This window comes from Nomascus leucogenys, chromosome 8 (assembly GCF_006542625.1).
Source record: "Nomascus leucogenys isolate Asia chromosome 8, Asia_NLE_v1, whole genome shotgun sequence".
NCBI classification, from domain to species: Eukaryota; Metazoa; Chordata; class Mammalia; order Primates; family Hylobatidae; genus Nomascus; species Nomascus leucogenys.
Window position 1 is genome coordinate 76,396,872 of NC_044388.1, and position 25,122 is coordinate 76,421,993.

Sequence of the window (25,122 nt, forward strand, 5' to 3'; positions counted from 1 at the left end):
CCGTTCCTTGCCAGTCAGCACACAGTTGATATAGTTTCAGAAAGGGCTCCTTCAATGATAATTTTCATCCAAATAAAACATAATTAGAAAGATCATTTTCCCTCTAAAAAAATTAAAAACTCATTTTGTAATATATTCCTAAATGGTTTTACATTTATCTCTTTAAAAAAAAAAGTAAGCAAATCTCTTTCTTCATTTCCTTGCCTAGTTTTGAGTTTACTGCATACATCTAAATGACCATTGGCCAGGAAGCCTTTAGATTTCTGTTTGGCAGCAGAAACAGCAGATAGTGCCAACATGAAGGGAGCATGGTCAGGTGGTGGCAGGAATTGCAGACTGAAGAAAATCAGGCTCTTTTCTGAAGTGTGTCTGGCACCTAGAGCAGGCAGCCACCCACACTGCATCTGTGTTTACCATTTCACAGGATTGTTAGCAAAGAAAGCTGTGGATGCTGGCCTGAACGTGATGCCTTACATCAAAACTAGCCTGTCTCCTGGGAGTGGTGTGGTCACCTACTACCTACAAGAAAGCGGAGTCATGCCTTATCTGTCTCAGCTTGGGTGAGGGAGAGTTTTCTTTTGCACCATTGCTTTTGTTGAATTTTATCCCTCATGTATCTTGCTGTGTCACCTTGTAACAAACGTGAGATTATCTGATGATATCTAATTGCATAGTCGTTTATCAGCTGGTAGTTAGACTTAAACCCTTACATTCCATCTAAAGAGGACCTCTTGCCCTCTAAGGCACTTACCATGAATGGAGTTTGCAGGACTGGAAGTTGCTTTGGGTGAGTCAGTGAATGAGTGGAGAGTGAATGTGAAGCCCTAGGACATTACTGCACACTACTGCTGACTTTATAAACACTGGACACTTAGGCTACACTAACTTAATAAAAAAAAAGTTTCTTTCAATAATGTAAACCGTAGCTTACTTTTATTTTACAAACTTTTAAGTTTATTGAAACTCTTGACTCTTAAAACACTTAGCTTAAAACAAACATTGTATAGCTGTTCCAAAATATTTTCTTTATATCTTTATTGCATAAGTTTTTTTCTATTTTTGAAGTTTTTATTTTTTTACTTTTTAAACTTTTTTGTTAAAAACCAAGACAGGCTGGACCCAGTAGCTCACACCTGTAATATCAGTGCTTTGAGAGGCCAGGGCAAGAGGATTGCTTCAAGCCAGGAGTTTGAAACTAGCCAGGGCAACATAGTGGGACCCCTGTTTCTACAAAAAAAAAATTTAAAACAATTAGCCAGGTATGGTGGTGCATGCCTGTAGTCCCAGCTACTCAGGAGGCTGAGGCTGCAGGATGGCTTGAGCCAAGGAGTTTGAGGTTGCAGTGAGCTATGATCATGCCACTGTACTCCAGTTTGGGTGACAGCAAGACCCTGTCTCAAAAAAAAAAAAAAAAAAAAAAAAAAAAAACCTAAGAGGTAAACACACACTTTAGGCCTACACAGGGTCAGGATTGTCAGTATTACTGTCTTCTACCTCCACATCTGTCCCACTGGAAGGTCTTCAGGGGCAATAACATCCATGGAGCTGTCATCTCCTATGATAATAATGCCTTCTAGAATACTTCCTAAAGAACCTTCCTGAGGCTGTTTTACACTTAACTGGTTTGCTTTTTTTTTTTTAATAAATAAAAAGAGTACACTCTAAAAAAACAATAAAAAGCGTGGCCGGGCGCGGTGGCTCATGCCTGTAATCCCAGCATTTTGGGAGGCCGAGGCAGGTGGATCACGAGATCAGAAGATCGAGACCATCCTGGCTAGCACGGTGAAACCCCGTCTGTACTAAAAATACAAAAAAAACAAAATTAGCCAGGCGTGGTGGTGGGTGCCTGTAATCTCAGCTACTTGGGAGACTGAGGCAGGAGAATGGCATGAACCTGGGAGGCGGAGCTTGCAGTGAGCGGAGATAGTGCCACTGCACTCCAGCCTGGGCAACAGAGTGAGACTCCGTCTCAAAAAAAAAAAAAAGTAGCGTGAGTTTGTTTATACCAGCATCATCATAAACAAGAAATGCCTTGCGCTGTGACATCACGATGGCTACATCATCACTAGGTGATAGGAATTTTTCAGCTCCGTTGGGTATACGTGGTCTGTCACTAACTGAAACATTGTGCAGTGCGTGAATGTATTCATTGCCAAATATGCTTTCTCCAATTTCCATATTATTCCTGACTTATGACATATATTTTATTCATGTACCTCATAAAATTCAAATCTCCTTAGGATTATACAATAGTAGTTAATGAAGATATTAAATGGCATATGATTTCAACTTTTTTAAATTGTTGCTCATTCAATTTGATTCCTTTTTATAAATTAAAAATATGAATAGTATTCTTATGTTATATATCAGAATGCTCTCAAGAATGAAACTTTTAGAAATAGCACTATACTGAACTTAGTTCATGCACTGCAATTCCTTTTTGAACAGTGGTCTCTGGAAACTGTGGCCAGCAGAAGGGCTCACTAAATGTTACTCTTTTTGTGTGTGTGTGTGCTTCTCTCTTGGTGTCTAGGTTTGACGTGGTGGGCTATGGCTGCATGACCTGCATTGGCAACAGTGGGCCTTTACCTGAACCTGTGGTAGAAGCCATCACACAGGTAATTGCAGAGGTGCCTGTAGGTCTTCAGAGCAGTTGTTTCTTTTCATGTAATGTGACAAAAATGCTGGTATTTTCAAGAAGGTCCATGGAAGCAGGGGATGTGGTGTAGAGTATGATCTTTTGAGTTTAGTTAAAATTACTAGCTGGGTAACCTTGGGCAAGTTAATTAACCTATCTGTGCCTGGGTTTTCACAACTGTATATTGGAGATGATAATGGTATCTATTTTATAGAGTTGTGAGAATTAAGATGATGATAAACATAAGTCACTTAGTGCAGTGTCTGGCACTCAAGTAAGGGCTCAGTACTTGCTGGTTTTCACTACAAAGAGCTCTACAGTTGTTTGTTATAGGTATTGGGTTAGTGCAAAAGTAACTGATTTTTGCCATTTCAGTGATGAAGACCACAATTACTTTTGCACCAACCCAAATAATTTGAAAATTGGTTCAAAGTGAGACAAGTCTCCACACAAGTGAATCTAAACTAAATTGCTTTGTCTTGATTTTTGTCCCCAAAATGCTGAACCTTGAAAAATATTATTTGGTTTGCTCTGCATTAATTATAGAATCTATCTAAGTCACTGTGACTTCCTTTAACTATCAACTGTTAGGTCTTTCCCACCTGTTCTTGGGCCCCAGGCAGCAATAACTAGTATGTTGCCTTCTAACTACCTGATATTCTCTCATGAGCAGAAATCACTAAACATGTCTGTGCTTCCTTTGACCCAGAGTATCTCCCACGGGGACACCCTGCTGTACCCTTCTCCCCTCTAGTGGGAGAGAACCAAGTGAAAGGGCAGCTTAAAGGACTGTATCCTTGCGATGTGGAAACTCTTGCCAATGGTCTGAGACAAGAAGCCTAGTCAGTCTCTTTTAGTGACCTGATTTTTCTCTTGCCTTACACAGGGAGACCTTGTAGCTGTTGGAGTACTATCTGGAAACAGGAATTTTGAAGGTCGAGTTCACCCCAACACCCGGGCCAACTATTTAGCCTCTCCCCCCTTAGTAATAGCATATGCAATTGCTGGAACCATCAGAATCGACTTTGAGAAAGAGCCATTGGGTAAGATTTTGTTTGTGCGGCCATAATTTTTTTTCCAGTGAATTCAGAAATATTACTGGAAGAAAGTTGCTGCTTTCCTTAATAAGAAATGAAGCACAGAACATCCAGGGATAAGACAAAGAAGAGAATCGTTTCTTTATTCCCCAATATACAGCTAAGACTTAACTGCAGTAGTTAAAACAAGAATCTACTGAGGGTAAAGGATAACGAAAGGAAAATAGGTGCCAAAAGGAGAGACATCTTACTATTCTGGTTTCTTCTGTAGTTCCTCCCTTTCCAGCTCTCACTTTAATGATAGGCATTGTTTTAATATATACTCTGTAGAAACATACTGCAGATATTTCAACTTCTCAGAATTCCAAAGAAATGATACATCATTTCCTTTCCTCAGATCGGCTTGCTTGCTCTGCCTGCCTCAATCTATTCTAAGCCAAATAGATAATATGAAAACAAAGCCTCTGAAATTATTTTTAGGAAATCATAACTTTAGACGTACAGTTGATCCTCGTTATTTGTGAGTTCTATGCTTGCAGATTTGCCTCGTCACTAAAATGTATTTTAACCTCCAAATCAATATTTGTAGTATGTTCACGGTCATTCAACAGATCGGCACAAAGGGGTGAAAACTTTATATCACTCAACACACACGTTCTATGCTGAGATCTGACAAGGCGTCACTCTGACTTCTTGTTTCAGCTCTCATGCGATATATAAGGATCCTTTTCTTGGTCTACTTAGTGCCATGCTTTTTGCATTTTTGTGCTTTTTGTGGTGATTTCGCTGTTCAAAATGGTCCTTGGGCATAGTCCTGAAGTGCTTCTGGTGTTCTTAAGCACAGGCCGACTGTGATGCGCATTATGTTTAGATAGGCTTCATTCAGCAGAGTTATAGTGCTGTTGGCTGGAAGTTCAATGTCAGTGAGTCAACAATTTCTATTAAATAAGGTGAATAATAAACCTCACATGAAGCAAGGTTATGTATTGATTGGTGACCAGTGGCTTGCAGGAACCTAACCCTGTATTTCCTCCAGTGGCAGTGATTCTGTATCCACTCATTCAGCGTTCACACAGGCTTTATGGAACATAACTACCGAGAACGAGGCTTGACTCTGTATAATCATGAAAATTGCATATTAGAAAGTTTTCTCGTTAATAAACTTTTTTTCCCCAGGAGTAAATGCAAAGGGACAGCAGGTATTTCTGAAAGATATCTGGCCGACTAGAGACGAGATCCAGGCAGTGGAGCGTCAGTATGTCATCCCAGGGATGTTTAAGGAAGTCTATCAGAAAATAGAGGTGAGGTCCCACACTGCCCTCCCCGCCCCAGAGGATCTAAGGGAAAGCTGCTCCCTCTGTGTCCTGTCTGCAGACCTCAAGGCTAACGGGAGTATAAACTACATAAAGTAATATTTATTTCTTCAGATAACTGGGGAGGTGGTTCTCCGTCATTTTTCTCCTGTGACTCGCATTTTTACAAACCCCACCTCCCCCAGATGTTCCCAGATTTGGACAAGTCGGTGACAGCCTAGAGAAGAAAGGCCTCAGGTTCAGCTCTCCAAAACCCCACGCCTTTCTAGGACACCCAGGGGTGTGTGTCAGCTGTGGCGAGGACCCCTGGTGGTCACTATATTGTGTCACTAAGTGGAGTCCATTGGTTGAATGCACCTCTCAGAATGCATTTTTGCACACTTAAAAAAATTAAGGCCACTCAGTAAGAAGTGCCAAACTACTGAAATAAAACTTTCCATACATTTTACAAATAGGAGGAAATGTATGGGGCTCAGCATTATATTCTGAGACTCTTGGATATTATTCCTTTCCCCGCCTTCGGCATTCAACTGACCCAAGGGCTTCTGACTGTGGCTGGTGGTTTAAATGAGAGTAGAACTGTCTAGGGGAAAGGGTGATGTGGGTGATGTTCACACACTACACTCTTCACAAGGTGCTCCTTGGGAGATGGTGTTAGGGAGCTTGGCAGGCATTGTGTTAAATGCATTCCTCCAAAGGCCGAGTTAATGGACCTGTGGACAGAACTCAGACCAATTTTAATGCATAGCAGCTGTCATTTGCTACGCAGTGTTTGTGTGACCTGGAAGGCCACTTCCCAAAAACACTCAGTAATTTCCCCTTTGGTACAATCTGGATTATTATTTCGTAAGTTATTGATAAGCATATGCATTAGTTATCTATTGCTATGTAACAGATTACCCCAAAATATAGTGAGTTGAAACAGCAAACATATATTGTCTCCCAGGTTCTGTGGGTCAAGAATCCAGGCACAGCTTCACTGTGTACTTTCACAGGGTTCCAATAAGATGTCATCTGGGGCTGCAGTCTCTGGAGGAGGGTCCACTTAGGCTCATTCATGTGGCTATTGGCAGGATGAAGTTCCTCAAGGGCTGTTGCACTGAGGTCCTCCGTTTCTCACTGGCTGTTGGCTAGAAGCCTCCCTCAGCACCTTGCTATGAGGGTCTCTTCACGACTCACACGTGGTAGCTGGCTTCCATCAGAGCAAGAGAGCAAGAGAGTCAGAAGGCAGGTCTCAATAACCTAATCTAGGAGATAGTCACTAGCTTCAGCCCACACTCAACAGGAGGGGGTCAACTAAGGATGTGAATCCCAGGAGGCAGGATCCCTCCTGCCATCCTAGAAGCTGCCTATCACGGTGTATATGTATGCTGTTTTTTGTTTTTCAGAGACCAGGTCTTGCTTTGTCACCCAGGCTGGAGTGTAGTAGTGTCATCATAGCTCACTGCCACCTCAAATTCCTGAGCTCAAGCAATCCTCCCATCTCAGCCTCTCGAGTAGCTCAGACTACAGGCACATGCCACCACACCCAGACAATTTTTTTTTTTATTTTTGTAGAGACATGGTTTTGCCATCTTGCCCAGGCTGGTCTTGAACTGCTGGGCTCAAGCCATCCTCCCACCTCAGCCTCCCTAAGTACTGGGATTAATAGACATGAGCTACCACACCCAGCCCACAGTGTCTATGGATTTTTAAGTTACTTAGCATGACCCACTATTAGTATAAAGGAACTCTTGTATGTGGCTATTGAGAATAAAAATGGTTTTTAGTGTACCTTTTAGCTTGAATGTATGTTTTGTGTTTGCATATTAAATTTTCTCTAGAATGGGATGTGATTAGATCTGCCTTTCTTTTCTTTTTTAAGACTGTGAATGAAAGCTGGAATGCCTTAGCAACCCCATCAGATAAGCTGTTTTTCTGGAATTCCAAATCTACATATATCAAATCACCACCATTCTTTGAAAATCTGGTATGGCTTTTTATTTTTTAACAAAATGAATTCTTTGAAGGATTTCTTTCCTAATAATATCTACTTTATTACCCCATACTCTTGCTTTGACTACCCATTTTATTAAAACCTTTGCTAACCCAAGCAGATATTGCCAGGGAAAGTTTTGGGAGGCTGGGATATTTGGCTGCTATGGGTCTATAGTTTCTCTATGCAGGGGTTCTGCGTGGATGTACGCAGGCACCCTGGTAATCACCTGGACTTAAATCTAGTAGCGTCTGAGGGACTGTTCCAGGAGAACATCCCCAGAGCCCACCACAGTGAACCTTATACCCATAAAAACCAAGGACATTGTCCCTGAAACTGATGATCTAGAAGTTTATGCTCTCCTGGGTGGGTCACTGTGGGAAGGGATGCAGTAGAAGTGAGGATTCCAGTTGTCCTCAGCATCTGAGGAGTTCTAGGGATGTGAAGAGAGAGAATGTCATTTGCAGCTGCATTACTGTTGCTTTTGAGGGGATATTGCCAGTATTTTACCTTTTCTTCAAGATTGAGATATGAATGTTTTGAGTAAATTCACTTTACTTTTCTTAGCATCTTTGATAAAAACTAGAACACTAGAATTTTCCGTGCATTGGTGTGGAACTGTCATCTGGTTCAGGTCCATGGGCCACCATCGTTGAGACTGATCTGGTAACTTGTTTGAGAAAACCTGGGCCAATGCTTTTTGTATTCTTTGCTAGACTTTGGATCTTCAGCTCCCTAAATCTATAGTGGATGCCTATGTGCTGCTAAATTTGGGAGATTCAGTAACAACTGACCACATCTCTCCAGCTGGAAATATTGCAAGAAACAGTCCTGCTGCTCGCTACTTAACTAACAGAGGGTAAGTATGAGTGAGGCAGGAAGGACTAAAGGCAAAAATGGAGTAATGGAGTTAATGAGGCCAGCATTTCTCTTTTCACCTGGCCTTTTGGAATCAGACTCTTTGGTTTTCCACTGAGGCTTAACCCTGGGGCTTAAAAACCAATTGCGTTTTCTGTTTGCTGCTTAACAGCTTCCATGGGAGAAACAATCAACATGTGAATCCCAACAAGGGGAAGGGGAGAGGGACCTTCATTTGAGCAAGTGTATACATTAGGCCAAACTGTCATCCCTGCCCCTGGGTTAGCTGATCTTTAAAGTACAAGGCTCTGCTCTTAACCTAGGGCAGAGGCAGAACCTGACACGCATTGCCAGGTCCTGGTTGAGAAACCTAATGTTTACAGAGCACTGCTTGGAGGATTTGCAGCTTACTCATCTGTTTATCAGTTCTTCAGTAGTGTGCTGATATTCAGAGGTATACCAGTATTATCAACTACTGTCTCATATATTAATATTAATCGAGGTCAGTGGTTCCCCAATCTGAGTTTCCATGAGAATCATGTGAGGAGATAAAAACTCCTGGTTCCGATCCCCATCTGCTGAATCAGCTCTTTCAGTGATTCCCCAGAGCAAATTTGAGGAACAGAATCCAAATGCCTTTTTTCTATTGATTGTTGACCCCTTTTGAGGCATGCACATGTCAGAGAATTGAATGAAAGCAAATCTAATGCCTTCCCAGAAAAATGCACATACCCACAACATTTTGGGTAGTTTCAGGGATTCTAAGACATACTCACCTGCTACTGAAACCCATTAAACTCTCAGTCCTTAAATCTATCTAACCATTAATTAGATAATATTAACACATCCACCTCCTAGTATTTTAAGGAACAGATCAGTGAACTGGTCCCTGTGTTAATTTTAAGGTACGTTTCCTGACACTGCAAAGTTTCCTTTCATTGAGTGCCCACAGACAAGATTTCCTCTGGTTTGGGGACCAGAAATAGCTGTTCTGCCTCTTTAGCACTGCCTCGATTTTTCTCTCATGGAAGTTATAAGTTATGTTGCCAGCTGTGTGTCTTTCCTTTGCATTGAGTTCCTGATAATTCAGGGACAAATTTGAAACTATTTCTGGTTACTTTATGGAACGTATTTTGTGTTTCCCCCTATTTGTGGATCCATCTGATTTGCCTACCCTAATTCTTCTCTTTGCTTCCATTTTCTCACTTATTTTTCATTTAGCTCTTTATCTTATATGAAGCTTTATAGGCTACGCTACTAACAAATAAAACATTCTTTTTTAGATTTCCTTCTTATTTTTCTAACCAGATTTGAAAGACAGTTAACCCAGGAGAATACTGATGCCTCTCACCACCCCTTCTCACCTCTCTCTCTTCTCCGTTGAAGCTTTGGGGACAGCTTTTCTGCCATGGAGAACAATGCTTAGGAGATTTAGAGAAATAGCCAGGTCTATGTTTTGTTTTGTTTTGGTTTTTTTCTTTTCTTGGTGTAAGCTAAGGTTAATCTTTGCTTGCCTCACTAAGCCAGCTCCTTTCTTGCTTGCCTTCTTAGCCTAACTCCAAGAGAATTCAACTCCTATGGCTCCCGCCGAGGTAATGACGCCGTCATGGCACGGGGAACATTTGCCAACATTCGCTTGTTAAACAGATTTTTGAACAAGCAGGCACCACAGACTATCCATCTGCCTTCTGGGGAAATCGTGAGTATTGTCTTCTGCTTCCTACAGACACTAGCATTTGTCAGCCTTGGTGGAGGTTGGACATTTACAGTTACTCGCCTTTTGGTTTTAGTTTTTCTTCACAACTCCATCCTACCTCAGACTAACTACAGTCCTCCTTGCCAGGTGTCCATATGCATAGAATCTATCACTGACAAATTCAAACCTTTTCTTCTTGCTTAGAGATTCTAAACCATGGTTTCACTGAGTCTCTTTTCTTAGGAATTGAGCTTTGAGTGAAATTTCATTTAAAGTATTTGAAGGGGAAATACCAGGTTAAATTAAAGGATATTTATCAAGAAGTGCTATTGTATGACTCTATTGGCATGTAATTCAATTCATCTAATCCACATGAAAAGAAGGAGTAGAGAGGTGCTTGGAGGCATGTTTTGGTTCTAATGGGAGCACTGTGGTCAGTGTGTTGCAGCAGGGAGCCTTGAAGTTATTTCCATCTCTGAGGCTTAAAATGAAATGGAATGAAATATAAAACCTAGCATAGAGTCTGGTACATGTCATAGGGCCTTAGTGTCACTTCCCTTCCCAGTGAGTGCTGTGAAATTGCCTGTAAACTGTTTAACTTACTTGAGAAATAACCCTGCCGACTTATTTTAAAATAATAGCTAATATGTCTATGGCACTTAACTACATTCCAGATGTTCTCCTAAGCTCTGTGCATATATTGATTTATGTAATGCTCATAACAACCCCTTGAGGTAGGTACCATGATTATCTGTGCTTTAAATTGAGAAGTGAAGCATAAAGAGGTCGTATTACTCCTTTAGGTCACACAGTGGAAGAGCTGAAATGAAAACCCAGAAAGTCTGGCTCTGAAGTCAGTGCCCTTTACCACCACACATACTGCCTCACTCGTAACTGATTATGTTTTTGTAACACAAACTCGTTCTTTAGAAATAATCATTGATAACTAGGACCTAGCCCAGCAGATGCCTGTTCAATGGATAGCAGAGGTTACAGAATATTAAATGAAAAAAGATACATGTTGAATGATGGAATACCTTAGAGACCAAGGGGAAAGACTTGTAGTTATAGACATTGGGGGCCCCTAAAAAACGTCACAGTGTACCATACTCATTTACAAGCCCTGCATGACATAGAACTTCTAGTCAGATGTCTAGAAGCTCATCTTAAATGAGAGAGAATCAAGGATGAACAGACATTTGAGCCAAGACTTGAACAGGGTGATGAGGGGTGCAAAAAGTAAAAGAAAAAAATTATATCCTTAGAGAAGGGTTTATTTTTCTGTTACTATGAACTAACAATCAGAAGACAAGAAAGAATGTTTTAAATTTAAAAAGAAAATTCAAAGGAGAAGTTGATTAGTTAAGAACATTTCCTAGAATATGTAACAGAAAGATAAGAGAAAAAAATGTAAGAACTGAACTCAGGAGGCCCTAACAACCTGCCTAAATAGAAGTGTTAAAAAGAACAGAAAAAATGCAAGAGAGGAAATTATTTCAAAACAAAACAAAAAACTACAAGCAAAATTTCTCTGAGAATCCAGATTGAAAAGGCCCACTGAAGGCCCATCTAAATAATTTTAAAACACTCCAAGTTATATCACTGTGAAATTAACAGCAACAAGGGAGAAATCTCAACATTTCCAGAGAAAAACAGCTCACATGAAACAACAGGAAATAAGACATGTTCCAGACTTCTTGATGCTAGGAACTTAGACTGAGGAAAATGATTTGCATCCTAAAATCTACACCCATCAGACCACCAGTCAAGTGCACTTAAAGTAATGACACATTCAGATATTCAAAAGCTTAAAAAAGCCCTCAATACCTTCCTTAGGAAGCTACTTGGCAATGTGTTCCACCAGAATGAGGGAGTTAATCAAAAGGGAAGACACAGGATCCAGATGAAGGGAATCCCCAGGATGCTAGTGAAGGAAGAGTCCTCTGTAACAGGAATGCACCAAGCCCAGAGAGCAAGCAGTCAGCCCAAGTTGGAACAGGACTGAGAGCTCCAGGAATGATAGCTCCATGACAGAGATTTTAAAATGGTAAATTGCCTGATGTGTTTGAATATCTTTAAAGGTGATTTGTACTGTAGGGTTTAATTAATGGGTAAGGACACAGAAACAGGAAAAACATAGAAAAAATGAAAATTAGTAATTTTCAGAAAAATTCATTCAATACAAATGAACATTACTGACTCCAGTGAAACATGTCTTAAATCACCAAGAAAAGGAAATCATAGCACATTACCTGGCTCAGCTGTAAATAGTATTTACATAGTCATAATCATGCAAACACCAAATGCTGACTTACCAAGATAACTATATTGGGAGGTTGGGAAGAAGGGAGATGTGTGGAAGAGGAGAGATTGTTAAGAGGAGTAAATCCTCAAAGTAGGAAATTGACAGATAATTTTAAAAAGTAGAGAAATCAAGGACTAGTAGTTTAAACATAATACCTAGAGATAACACAGGCACAGTAACAGAAGAAATAGCTAAATGCTAAGTTCTCTTTAGAAAAGCATAAGAGTGCAGGGAGCTGTTGCTTCCTAAGCTGTCAGTGGCTCTCAGCATGGCATGTTTAATAGAAAAGTCAGGAGACCTGAGTTCTAGACCTGCTTAGTCTTGGGTAACATGACGTGCTTTGCCATGAGATTGTCAACTTTGCAGTACTTTTTAAAGCACACACTCTCACGTTGTTAATACCCAAAGCTATAATCTCTGAAAATATCAGATAAGTTGTTTCTTTCTGGCGTTTGAAAGGATCCAGACAATTCAGTTAGAAGAAGGTTTTCACTGTTTCTATGACAGTTTCTATATTTATGAGTTCTGTCTAGCTGAAGACATACAGAATCCTATCCGGGTTTAGGTAATGCATGCGAAATTAAACACAGGTTCCATCAGTACACCAAAACACAAATTTATGAAAGTCTGTTTGAGAGTTTTCTTTAACTCCTGTCTCTCTTTTGAGGAATTTTATCTTCTGACTTATATAGCCAGGAAAAATAATGGTACTGCTCAACCGCCAGAGATGATATCATGTCTTTGTAAAGTCTCAGTTCAGTGAGATATTCAGATTTCCTGTGAGAAACAAATCTATTTGTATAGATGTTTCTCATGTACTAAAATATTAATCTTTTTCTACCTTTTATTGACTTGGGCTTCCATTTGCATTTCTAGCATCTCTTCCCTTGACCTCCATGAAGAAAGATGACTAATAAAAGCTTGCACTTTATATAATTTCAGAACATGTTACCTTCTTTGTGTTTTGCTAATTTTACAACTGACATCACCGAGTTTCTGATATTGAGTCAAAATGTTTAGGTCGGAGTCTGTTTTTTGAGTTTTAAAATAGTCAATGGAAAAGAAAAAATCTGATCTAGTTTCCTTTTGTCCCCTGATGCCTTAGGATTCTAATGTTTTTATAAAACCAACAACAATTAGGCATTTCTGTCAAAAGAATATAAAATGGCTTTTAAGAATACAAAATTTAAGGCCGGATGCAGTGGCTTACGCCTGTAATCCCAGCACTTTGGGAGGCCGAGGTGGGAGGATCACTTGAGGTCAGGAGTTCAATACCAGTCTGGCCAACACGGTGAAACCCCATCTCTACTAAAAATACAAAAATTAGCTGGGTGTGGTGGTGTGCGCCTATAATCCCAGCTACTTGGGAGACTGGAGCAGGAGAATCACTTGAACCTGGGAGGTGGAGGTTGCAGTGAGCTGAGATCATGCCACTGCACTCCAGCCTAGACAATAGAGTGAGACTCTATCTCAAAAAAAAAAAAAAAAAAAAAAAGAATACAAAATTTAATTTGGTAGAAGTAAAAAGATCAAGATAATTGGGAATTTGTAGACAAGATGATTGGACGGATTTGGCCATCTGCAAACCCCTCCAGCCCTGCCCTCACCAGGGCTCAGGGGACCTGTGTGCATTTTTTACCTCTCCTGCATCTGCAAAACTTCCTTTTCTCTTCCTCAGCTTGATGTGTTTGATGCTGCTGAGCGGTACCAGCAGGCAGGCCTTCCCCTGATCGTTCTGGCTGGCAAAGAGTATGGTGCAGGCAGCTCCCGAGACTGGGCAGCTAAGGGCCCTTTCCTGCTGGTGAGTATGAAGTAGACATCCTAGGAGGCAGCTCCCCTCTGAACTGGGAGGGTCCCCAGGCACAAATCCTGTTGCTTTACTTTCCAAGATGTCAAGGAAGAGCAAGCTCAAAAAAGCAGGTAGTGTTTACTCCTGGCCTGCTTCTTGGTGCCTCTGGATTTATTTTACTTGGTGAAGGGCAATGCAGAGTTGAACTGGATCTATCATTCATTAATGGACCTTGGGGGCATGTCTATAGAACAGTTTTGGGGTAGGGTCTGTGAAGTCTCTGGAAACATATCCAGAAGTGTACATGTATGTCTTTCATGGGGAGAGGTGTCATGGCTTTTATAACATTCTCAGAGGCTGAGGACCCCAAATTTATTCAAGTCCCTTGTTCCAGGTGAATGTCAGGAATAAGCCAGGGCCATTGTATTGTCTGTCAGTTTCACAGAAGAGAAAAGGAGCCTGGACTTTTTCAGGAGTTACTTTGGCAAGAATGGGTTTTAAGTCTCCTGGAAAATTGGGAGAATCCCTTTTTATAATTGCTTTTCACTGCCTATGAATATCTGCTTATGGGCTCTCGATGAGAGAGTGAAACTCACTCGGCACATATCCGCCATCTCAGGGCTCTACCTCTCGAGGTGTCCCCATAGAAGGGGCCATGCAGGGAGCAGAGAGCTTTTACCTCTTGAGCATTTGCTTGCCCTAAAAGCAGAGAAGAATCGTGCCACCCAGCCTGAATCTTCAGGGTGGGGTACACATGGCTTACCTGATGTCAATTTAAATCATTTATGGCTCGCAAATTAATGCACTTGGGAAACTGTAAGTTCATATCCGCAAGTACAGTAAAAAAATGTGGCTGTCTGGCAGGCAGTTCTCCAGACATTTAGGCTTCTGATAATGTCTTTGAACATCACACCTATTATTTTAATTGGTTATTTTGCTCTGAGGAAAATAGAAATGTTCTCCGATTAGTTGGTAGTAGGTCAAAGGCCTGTCTTTTCTGGAAACTACTGAAAAGAACCAGATAATTGCAGAAGAAAAGGATTTTAGGAAGGGGGTTGGGAGCTGTAGCCAAAATGCGACCCAGGCAGTCAGCATTCTATAGGTTGCCTGTTTACTCTGATGATAGTTTCTTTAGCTGTGCAGAAGCTCTTTAGTTTTAATTAGATCCCATTTGTCAATTTTGGCGTTTGTTGCCATTGGTTTTGGTGTGTTAGTCATGAAGTCTTTGCCAACACCTATGTCCTGAATGGTATTGCCTAGGTTTTCTTCTAGGGTTTTTATAGTTTCAGGTCTTAGTTTAAGTCTTTAATCCATCTTGAGTTAATTTTTGTATAACGTGTAAGGAAGGGATCCAGTTTTAGCTTTCTGCATATGGCTAGCCAGTTTTCCCAACACCATTCATTAAAGAGGGAATCCTTTCCCCATTGCTTGTTTTTGTCAGGTTTGTCAAAGATCAGATGGTTGTAGATGTGTGGTGTTATTTCTGAGGCCTCTGTTCTGTTCCATTGGTCTATATAATTGTTTTGGTACCAGTACCATGCTGTTTTTGTTACTGTAGCCTTGTAGTATAGTTTGAAGTCAGGTAGCATGATGCCTCCAGCTTTGTTCATTTTTCTTAGGACTGTCTTGGCTACATAGGCTCTTTTTTGGTTCCACATGAAATTTAAAGTAGTTTTTTCCAATTCTCTGAAGAAAGTCAATGGTAGCTTGATGGGGATACCATTGAATCTGTAAATTACTTTGGGCAGTATGGCCATTTTCACAATATTTATTCTTCCATGAGCATGGAATGTTTTTCCATTTGTTTGTGTCCTCTCTTATTTCCTTGAGCAGTGGTTTGTAATTCTTAAAGAGGTCCTTCACATCCCTTATGAGTTGTACTCCTGTTTTATTATCTTTGTAGCAGTTGTGAATGGGAGTTCACTCATGATTTGGCTGTTTATTATCAGTTTATAGGAATGCTTGTGATTTTTACACATTGGTTTTGTATCCTGAGACTTTGCTGAAGTTGCTTATCAGCTTAAGGAGATTTTGGACTGAGGCAATGGGGTTTTCTAAATATACAATCATATCATCTGCAAAGAGAGACATTCCTATTTGAATACCCTGTATTTCCTTCTCTGGCCTGATTGACCTGAACAGAACTTCCAATACTATGTTGAATAGGAGTGGTGAGAGAGGGCATCCTTGTCTTGTGCCGGTTTTCAAATGGAATGCTTCCAGTTTTTGCCCATTCAATATGATATTGACTGTGGGTTTGTCATAAATTGCTCTTACTATTTTGAGATATGTTCCATCAATACCTGGTTTACTGAGCGTTTTTAACATGAAGGCTGTTGAATTTTGTCGAAGTCCTTTTCTGCATCTGTTGAGATAATCATGTGGTTTTTGTCTTTGGTTCTGTTTATGTGATGGATTACATTTATTGAATTGCGTATGTTGAACCAGCCTTGCATCCCAGGGATGAAGCCCACTTGATCATGGTAGATAAGCTTTTTGATGTGCTGCTGGATTCGGTTTTCCAGTATTTTATTGAGGATTTTTGCATCGATTTTCATCAGGGATATTGGCCTGAAATTTTCTTTTTTGGTTGTGTCTCTGCCAGGTTTTGGTATCAGGATGATGCTGGCCTCATAAAATGGGTTAGGGAGGATTCCCTCTTTTTCTGTTGCTTGGAATAGTTTCAGAAGGAATGGTACCAGTTCCTCTTTGTACCTGTGGTAGAATTCGGCCGTGAATCTGTCTGGTCCGGGGCTTTTTTTGGTTGGTAGGCTATTAATTACTGCCTCAATTTCAGAACTTGTTATTGGTCTATTCAGGGATTTGACTTTTTCCTGGTTTAGTCTTGGGAGGGCGTATGTGTCCAGGAATTTATCCATTTCTTCTAGATTTTCTAGTTTATTGGCGTAGAGATGTTTACAGTATTATCTGATGGTACTTTGTATATCACTGGTGATATTCCCTTTATCATTTTTTATTGTGTCTATTTGATTCTTCTTTTTTTCTTTATTAGTCTGGCTGTCTGTTTTGTTGATCTTTTCAAAAAACCAGCTCCTGGATTCATTGATTTTTTGAACAGTTTCTGGTGTGTCTATCTCCTTCAGTTCTGCTTTGATCTTAGTTATTTCTTGCCTTCTACTAGCTTTTGAGTTTGTTTACTCTTGCTTCTCTAGTTCTTTTAACTGTGATGTTAGGATGTCAATTTTAGAACTTTCCTGCTTTTCTCTTGTGGGTATTTAGTGCTATAAATTTCCCTCTACACACTGCTTTAAGTGTGTCCCAGAGATTCTGGTACGTTGTGTCTTTGTTCTCATTGGTTTCAAAGAACATCTTTATTTCTGCCTTCATTTCGTTTTTTACCAGTCATTCAGGAGCAGGTTGTTCAGTTTCCATGTAGTTGTGTGGTCTTGAGTGAGTTTCTTAATCCTGAGTTCTAATTTGATTGCACTGTGGTCTGAGAGACAGTTATGATTTCCATTCTTTTGTGTATTCTGAGGAGTGTTTTACTTCCAATTATGTGGTCAGTGTTAGAAAAAGTGCAGTGTGGTGCTGAGAATAATGTATATTCTATTGATTTGGGGTAGAGATGTAGATGTCTATTAGGTCAGCTTTGTCCAGACGTGAGTACAAGTCCTGGATATCCTTGTTAACTTTCTGTCTTGTTGATCTAATATTGACAGTGGGGTGTTAAAGTCTCCCACTATTATTGTGTGGGAGTCTAAGTCTCTTTGTAGGTCTCTAAGAACTTGCCTTATGTATTGGGTGCATATATATTTAGGATAGTTAGCTCTTCTTGTTGCATTGATCCCTTTACCATTATGTAATGGCCTTCTTTGTCTCTTTTCATCTTTGTTGGTTTAAAGTCTGTTTTATCAGAGACTAGGATTACAACCCTGGCTTTTGTTTGCTTTCCATTTGGTTGGTAAATCTTCCTCCATCCCTTTATTTTGAGCCTATTTGTGTCTTTGCACCTGAGATGGGTCTTCTGAATACAGCACACTGATGGGTCTTGACTCTATCCAATTTGCCAGTCTGTGTCTTTTAATTGGGGCATTTAGCCCATTTACATTTAAGGTTAATACTGTTATGTGTGAATTTGATCCTGTCATTATGCTGTTAGCTGGTTATTTTGCCCATTAGTGGATGCAGTTTCTTCATAGCATCAATGGTCTTTACAATTTGGTATGTTTCTGCAGTGACTGGTATCGGTTTTTCCTTTCCATGTTCATTGCTTTCCTCAGGAGCTCTTGTAAGGCAGGCCTGGTGGTGACAAAATCTCTCAGCATTTGCTTGTCTGTAAAGGATTATATGTCTCCTTCACTTACGAAGCTTAGTTCGGCTGGATATGAAATTTTGGGTTGAAAATTCTTTAAGAATGTTGAATATTGGCCCCCATTCTCCTCTGGCTTGTAGGGTTTCTGTAGAGAGATCCATTGTTAGTCTAATGGGCTTCCCTTTGTGGGTAACCCGACCTTTCTCTCTGGCTGCCCTTAACATTTTTTCTTTCGTTTCAGCCTTGGTGAATCTGACAATTATGGGTCTTGTTGAGTATCTTTGTGGTGTTCTGTGTATTTCCTGAATTTGAATGTTGGCCTGCCTTGCTAGGTTGGGGAAGTGCTCCTGGATAATATCCTGAAGAATGTCTTCCAACTCGGTTTCATTCTCCCCGTCACTTTCAGGTACACCATTCAAACGTAATTTGGTCTTTTCACATAGTCCCATGTTTCTTGGAGGCTTTGTTTCTTTTCACTCTTTTTTCTCTAATCTTCTCTTATTGCCTTATTTCACTGAGTTGATCTTCAATCTCTGATACCTTTCCTTCCACTTGATCGATTCAGCTATTGATACTTGTATATACTTCACGAAGTTCTCGTGCTGTGTTTTTCAGCTCCATCAGGTCATTTATGTTCTTCTCTAAACTGGTTATTCTAGTTAGCAATTCGCCAAACCTTTTTTCAAGGTTCTTGGCTTCCTTGCATTGGGTTAGAATATGCTCCTTTAGCTTGCAGGAGTTCATTACCACCCACCTTCTGAAGCCTACTTGTGTCAATTTGTCAATCTCATTCACCATCTAGTTTTGTTCCCTTGCTGGTGAGGAGTTGTGATCCTTTGGAGAAGAGCCATTCTGGTTTTTGGAATATTCAGCCTTTTTGTGCTGGTTTCTCCCCATCTTTGTGGATTTATTTACCTTTGGTCTTTGATGTTGGTGACCTTCGGATGGGGTCTCTGAGTGGATGTCCTTTTGGTTAATGTTGATACTATTACTTTCTGTTTGTTAGTTTTCCTTCTGACAAACAGTCAGACCCCTCTGCTGCAGGTCTGCTGGAGTTTGCTAGAGGGTCCACTCCAGACCCTGTTTGCCTGGGTATCACCAGCAGAGGCTGCAGAACAGGAACGATTGCTGCCTGTTCGTTCCTCTGGAAGCTTCATCCCAGAGGGGGACCCACCAGCTGCCAGCCAGAGCTCTCCTGTATGAGATGTCTTCTAGGCAGGATACACGGGGGTTGGGGACCCACTTGAGGAGGCAATCTGGCTTTATCAGAGCTCGAGTGCTGTGCTGGGAGAACCACTACTCTTCAGAGCTGTCAAGCAGGGACATTTAAGTGTGCTGAAGCTGCACCCACAGACACCCCTTCCCTTAGGTGCTCTGTCCCGGGGAGATGGGGGTGTTACCTATAAGTGCCTGACTGGGGCTGCTGCCTTTTTTTCAGAGATGCCCTGCCCCGAGAGGAGGAATCTGGAGAGGCAGTCGGCCTTGCTGAGCTGTGGTGGGCTCCACCCAGTTCATGACTTTGTTTACACTGTGAGGGTAAAAACACCTACTCAAGCCTCAGCAATGGCCAACGCCCCTCCCCCCACCAAGCTCGAGCATCCCAGGTCAACCTCAGACTGCTGTGCTAGCAGCAAGAATTTCAAGCCAGTGGATCTTAGCTTCCTGGGCTCCTTGTGGGTGGGACCCACCAAGCCAGGCACTGGAGGGAATCTCCTAGTCTGCTGGTTGTGAAGGCCATGGGAAAAGCACAGTATCTGGGCCAGAGTGCACCGTTCCTCCTGGTACAGTCTCTCATGGCTTCCCTTGGCTAGGAGAGGAAGTTTCCCGACCCTTTGTGCTTCCTGGGTGAGGCGACGCCCCGCCCCGCACTTAGGCTTGTCCTCCATGGCCTGCACTCACTGTCCAGCCAGTCCCAATGAGATGAACCGGGTACTTCAGTTGGAAATGCAGAAATCACCCGCCTTCTGTGTCAGTCCCACTGGGAGCTGCAGACTGGAGCTGTTCCTATTCGGCCATCATGCCCGCTCTCTCACAAAATCTTTTGTAAACCTGCGTATCCGAAGAAAAGATTGGAACTGTGTCTAAACTACTGTCTTTATTCATCAGGGAATCAAAGCTGTCCTGGCTGAGAGCTATGAGCGCATTCACCGCAGTAACCTGGTTGGGATGGGGGTGATCCCACTTGAATATCTCCCTGGTGAGAATGCAGATGCCCTGGGGCTCACAGGGCAAGAACGATACACTATCATTATTCCAGAAAACCTCAAACCACGAATGAAAGTCCAGATCAAGGTAAGCTGGAGTCTCTCTATGCCAGGCACTGTCAAAAGGGGCCCCCTTGTTTGTAACCAATCTTGTTAGAAGGAAATTAGGAAATTAGTGAGGTTTAGAAGGCAAAAAATATCACTCACTAGGACTGCATTAGACTTAGGAGCCTACTAGCATCTTTTCTACCTGCCTTCACAACATAGGATGATGCCTATGGATTTATTAATTTCTCTGTTTATTCACAGTTATCCTCAGTTCTAGTCTCACCTCCCACCCCCTACTGTACCCTGTTTCTGGTCTCTCGTGATGAGTGCCCAGGGATGTGAATTTCACATTACCTAAAACATTTCACTATAAAAATGTGAGCAACAGATGTACTCACCCCTCCCTAAGCCTGCCCACAGGCACCAGGCTTTGATTAGCCCAAGAGTGAAAATGATAGATCCCTAGGCAAGGTAAAGAGCCCAGCACCAGGTCCCAGGGGCGATTCGATGCCCCAGGCAGAGGCAGTGCAAAAGTCTGTGTCTCAGATAAGCAGATGGGCCAGCTGCCTAAGGGACAACCTTAATGAAATCTCTGCTGATTGGATACTTCTGTCCACAGGGGGCCCCCAGAGGTTTAGAAAATATCACCCCAATGTCATTAATAGCTACTGCCCTGAGAAGCTATTTCTAGTTCTTAGATGCCTCTCACCCCCATCATTTACGGTCTGCAGTGATTCTCAAACTGTAATGGGCAAAGCAGCCTCCCAGGGATCTTGCTGAAATGCACCTTCTGATTTAGTGGGTCTGGGCTGGGGCCAGCAGCCTTGCATGTCCCCATGTGCTGCTGGTGTTGCTGAAGTGTGGACCACACCTGAGGGGCAGGCTGGGCAGAATTTCCTCTGAGCAGAGCTGTCTCGCCGCCTCCCTCAATGATTCTTCTGTTTCTTTGTGCCATAGCTGGATACTGGAAAGACCTTCCAGGCTGTCATGAGGTTTGACACTGACGTGGAGCTCACTTATTTCCTCAACGGGGGCATCCTCAACTACATGATCCGCAAGATGGCCAAGTAGGAGACCTGCACTTGGTGCTGCGCCCAGGGAGGAAGCCGCACCACCAGCCAGCCCAGGCCCTGGTGGAGAGGCCTCCCCGGCTGCCTCTGGGAGGGGTGCTGCCTTGTAGATGGAGCAAGTGAGCGCCAAGGGTTTGGTGCCAGTCCTGCAGGCACAAAACCAGAAGTTGCTACATTCTCTATTTTTGTTAATCTTCTCTTTTTCCAGAATTTGGAAGCTAGAATGGTGGGAATGTCAGTAGTGCCAGAAAGAGAACCAAGCTTGTCTTTAAAGTTACTGATCACAGGACGTTGATTTTTCACTGTTTCCTATTAATCTTCAGCTGAACACAAGCAAACCTTCTCAGGAGGTGTCTCTCCTACCTTCTTATTGTTCCTCTTACCCTCTGCTCAATGAAACCTTTCTCTTGAGGGTCATTTTCCTTTCTATATTATACCAGTGTTAACTGACATAGATAAGAACTTTGCACATTTCAAATCAGAGCAGTGATTCTCTCTTCTCTCCCCTTTTCCTTCAGAGTGAATCATCCAGACTCCTCATGGACAGGTCAGGTGTTAACGTTTTTTTGATTATGTACCTTTTGTTAGATCCACATAAAAAGAAATGTGAAGTTTTCTTTTACGATCTTTTCATTTATCAAGCAGAGACCTTTGTTGGGAGGTGGTTTGGGAGAACACTTTTCAATTTGAATGAAATGAAATCTATTTTCAATGAAAACTTGTTGACTTTGAGTTTTGCTGTGTTTGTGGCTAGTTTTGGGATATTTAGTAGAGTGAATCTCAGACCGTATCATTAGGAAGCCTGAATAACATATTCTCCCATTTTTACAACTCTATCAGAACTGTACAGGTATAATGGAACTCTATCAGAACTGTACAGGTATAATGGAAATGTTTAGGAACCATTATGCTTGCTCTTCCCTGTTTGGGAGCAGACAAGAAGGAAGAGTAGCCTGGTAGCAGTAGCAATGATAATAAGTACATAAGGAAAAGTAGATAAACTTCAGGACACTAAAAACCAATTATCTGCTCATTTTTACCCCTGTAGTTGTTTCTGGGCATGTCTTAGTTTGCTTGGGTTGCTATAATGTAATGCCATAGACTGGCTGAAAGAACATAAATGTATTTTCTCACAGTTATGGAGGCTGGAATTCTGAGATCAAAGTCTGGTGAGGACACTCTTCCTGGCTTACAGATGGCCACCTTCTTGCTCGTTCTCACATGGCATTTCTTTGGTATGTGCCTGGTCGGGGAGAGAGAAAATAGACTCTCTCGTGTCTCTTCTTACAGCAACACTAATTGTATTGGATCAGGGTCCCATTCTTATGGACATTATTCTAATGTCAACCTTAGCACTCAGGGGATATGGCCTGGTCATTAGAACGTCTGGAATCTAATCCTCTTTCTACTTCTCACCAGATGAGGGATCAAGACAGGTTATTTAGCATCCCTGCACTTGCGGTCCTGGGGATCTTATTTATATTCATTACAAAAAAAATTACAAACAGCCAGGCACAGTGGCTCACGCCTATAATTCCAGCACTTTGGGAGGCCAAGGTGGGTAGATCACCTGAGGTCAGGAGTTCTAGACCAGCCTGGCCAACATGGTGAAACCCCGTCTCTACTAAAAATACAAAAATTACCCAGGTGTGGTGTCCTGTGCCTGTAATCCCAGCTACACAGGAAGCTGAGGCAGGAGAATTGCTTGAACCCGGGATGCAGAGGCAGCAGTGAGCCGAGATCGTGCCATTGCACTCCAGCCTGGGCTACAAGAGCAAAACTCTGTCTCAAAAAAAAAAAATTACAAACAAACAGAACTCCATTGTACAAAAAAGCCTGTGATCCTCAAGTTAGGATCAGTCCTAGAATAAAAACACTAAGAATGGCTGAGAAAACAGACCTCCACCCTCTTAGCTCTCCATTACTGAGCAGCTGGGGAGCTGTCTCGCTCCCCACATTCAGTGGCTCCTATGGTCTGAATTTTTGTATCCTCCCCAAAATTCAGGTGGTGAAACCTTAACCCCCCAGGTAATGGTAATAGAAGCTAGGGCCTTTGGAAGGTGATTAGATCATGGGGGTAGTGCCTTTTAAAAGAAGCTCAAGATAGAGACCCCCTCATTTCTTCTGCCATGGGAGAACACAGCAAGAAGGCACCATCCGTGAACCAGAAAGTGGGTTCTCACCAGATATTGAATCTGCCAGTGCCTTGAACCTAGACTTTCCAGCCAGAACTGTGAGAAATTTCTATTGTTTATAAGCCACCCAGTTGATATTTAGTTACAGCAGCCCAACCAAAGACTGTGGTTATGAGAAAACACATTATTGTGGCTAGACTAATGGAATTGGGTCCCTTACCTCCAAGTACACCCTCTGTCCTTTTCAGTAAAAATATCTTCGCCAGGCACAGTGGCTCATGCCTATAATCCCAACACTTTGGGAGGCCGAGGCTGGAGGGTTGCTTGAGCCCAGAAGTTTGAGACCAGCCTGGGCAACACTCTACAAAAAAATAAATAAATAAATAAATTAAATCAGCCAAGTGTGCACCTGTGGTCCCAGCTGTTCAGGAGGCTGAGGTGGGAGGATCACTTGAGCCTGGGAGGTCGAGGCTATGATTGCTCCACTGCATTCCAGCCTAGGCAACAGAGTGAGACCCTATCACCCCCTCCCCCCCCAAAAAAAAAAGTATCTCGACCAGCGTCTCAACCTTGCCCACTAACAAGCCTAAATAAACCAACTTCTTTTACCTGGTTCTTTAAGGGCTCGTCATCTTACTATCCAAATTAAAAATATGCTGTTCTCCCATATTCTTTAGGAATGAAGATTCCCATGTTTGTTTGGATAGTTTTCCAAATTCATTACTGCCTGATCCCTACTAGGGAAAAAGGCATTCCTGGCATCCACAGCAAGCTAAGAGTTAAAATTTTTAATATAGCAAATAAGGACGAGGGATGCCCTTCGTGTGTATTTACACACCAGATTTTTAAGGTACGTAGGGAGTAATCTAGGGGAAAGATATATTAGGCATGGATCTTAGCTGTGGTAGAAGCACAACTCAAATTAGCTTATGGAAAAAAAAAAAAGCTGGCTCATAGAACTTGAGGAACAGTGGTGGCCATGGCTATGGGCTTGATTGGATCTAGTGATTCAAGTTCCCTTCCATTTGCCCCTCCAACCACCCCCCATCCCTCCACCAATCATACCTTCTGTTGGCCTCTGCAGTAGAGTGGCCTCTTCTGGGCCCTTCCACGTGCCAGGGGATATGGCCACCAGCAGTTCTGGGGCAACCATTAATAATTTGTGATCTTAGAGATTTGTCTCCCAGTATTCCCTAGGGCAAAAATATTGGGAGTTCCTAGTCACCTAAATGAAGAACCTTATTTGTGGCAGTTTCCCTTTCAGGGCTCTAACAGGACTGTGGAGTAATGCATGGGGTTATGTAGGAGCAATGCAGAGCCACTTTTGAAAAACAGTAGCCAAGGTTTTACTGGCTGCCTTCTTAGGACATTATTAAATATCATAAACACAAGTGGAATTTAACACCCAGCCAGTTTGTGTTCACCCAGAGTCATTATCATGAACAAAGATTATATAACGATAGCTGATATTAAGTTTTAAAAGTTGACATCCCAAGAGTGAATCCTACATATTCAGTACAGATTTGTTGAATGAAATTCATAGTTTTATTTTATGGCATAATGCAACAGAGTTCCAGGCATGTACCTGCCAAATTTGGTTCTGGCTGTCTTATCGTATGCAGGCTAGATACCTGCTACTGTGCTTCTACAGGATGTTAACAGTGTCCCCTGAGTAAAACAGTCCCAGGGTCAGTACATTTGGGAACCACTGAGTTAAATGGGTTTTATCACTGCAGAACAGACACAAGAACAATGTGTGCTGTAAATCACTGTTTGCAGGG

General features: G+C 41.9%; 1 protein-coding gene across 2 annotated transcripts in view; it reads left to right on the forward strand.

Annotated features, from left to right (window-relative positions):
• Positions 1 to 21,924, forward strand: part of ACO1 (aconitase 1) — a 64,799-nt gene extending 42,875 nt beyond the window's left edge. Inside the window, exons 12-21 of one of the 2 annotated variants that reach the window (XM_012509121.2) lie at positions 425 to 560; positions 2,534 to 2,618; positions 3,525 to 3,681; positions 4,852 to 4,976; positions 6,853 to 6,957; positions 7,680 to 7,822; positions 9,373 to 9,520; positions 13,501 to 13,623; positions 19,991 to 20,176; positions 21,094 to 21,924. In XM_012509121.2, coding sequence (XP_012364575.1) covers positions 425 to 560; positions 2,534 to 2,618; positions 3,525 to 3,681; positions 4,852 to 4,976; positions 6,853 to 6,957; positions 7,680 to 7,822; positions 9,373 to 9,520; positions 13,501 to 13,623; positions 19,991 to 20,176; positions 21,094 to 21,207 — 1,322 coding nt within the window. In that variant the 3' untranslated portion in view covers positions 21,208 to 21,924. Of the gene's footprint in view, positions 1 to 424; positions 561 to 2,533; positions 2,619 to 3,524; positions 3,682 to 4,851; positions 4,977 to 6,852; positions 6,958 to 7,679; positions 7,823 to 9,129; positions 9,521 to 13,500; positions 13,624 to 19,990; positions 20,177 to 21,093 lie in introns of those variants that run through there. The other variant, XM_012509122.2, reaches the window with a different exon arrangement.
• Positions 21,925 to 25,122: the final 3,198 nt, after the last annotated feature.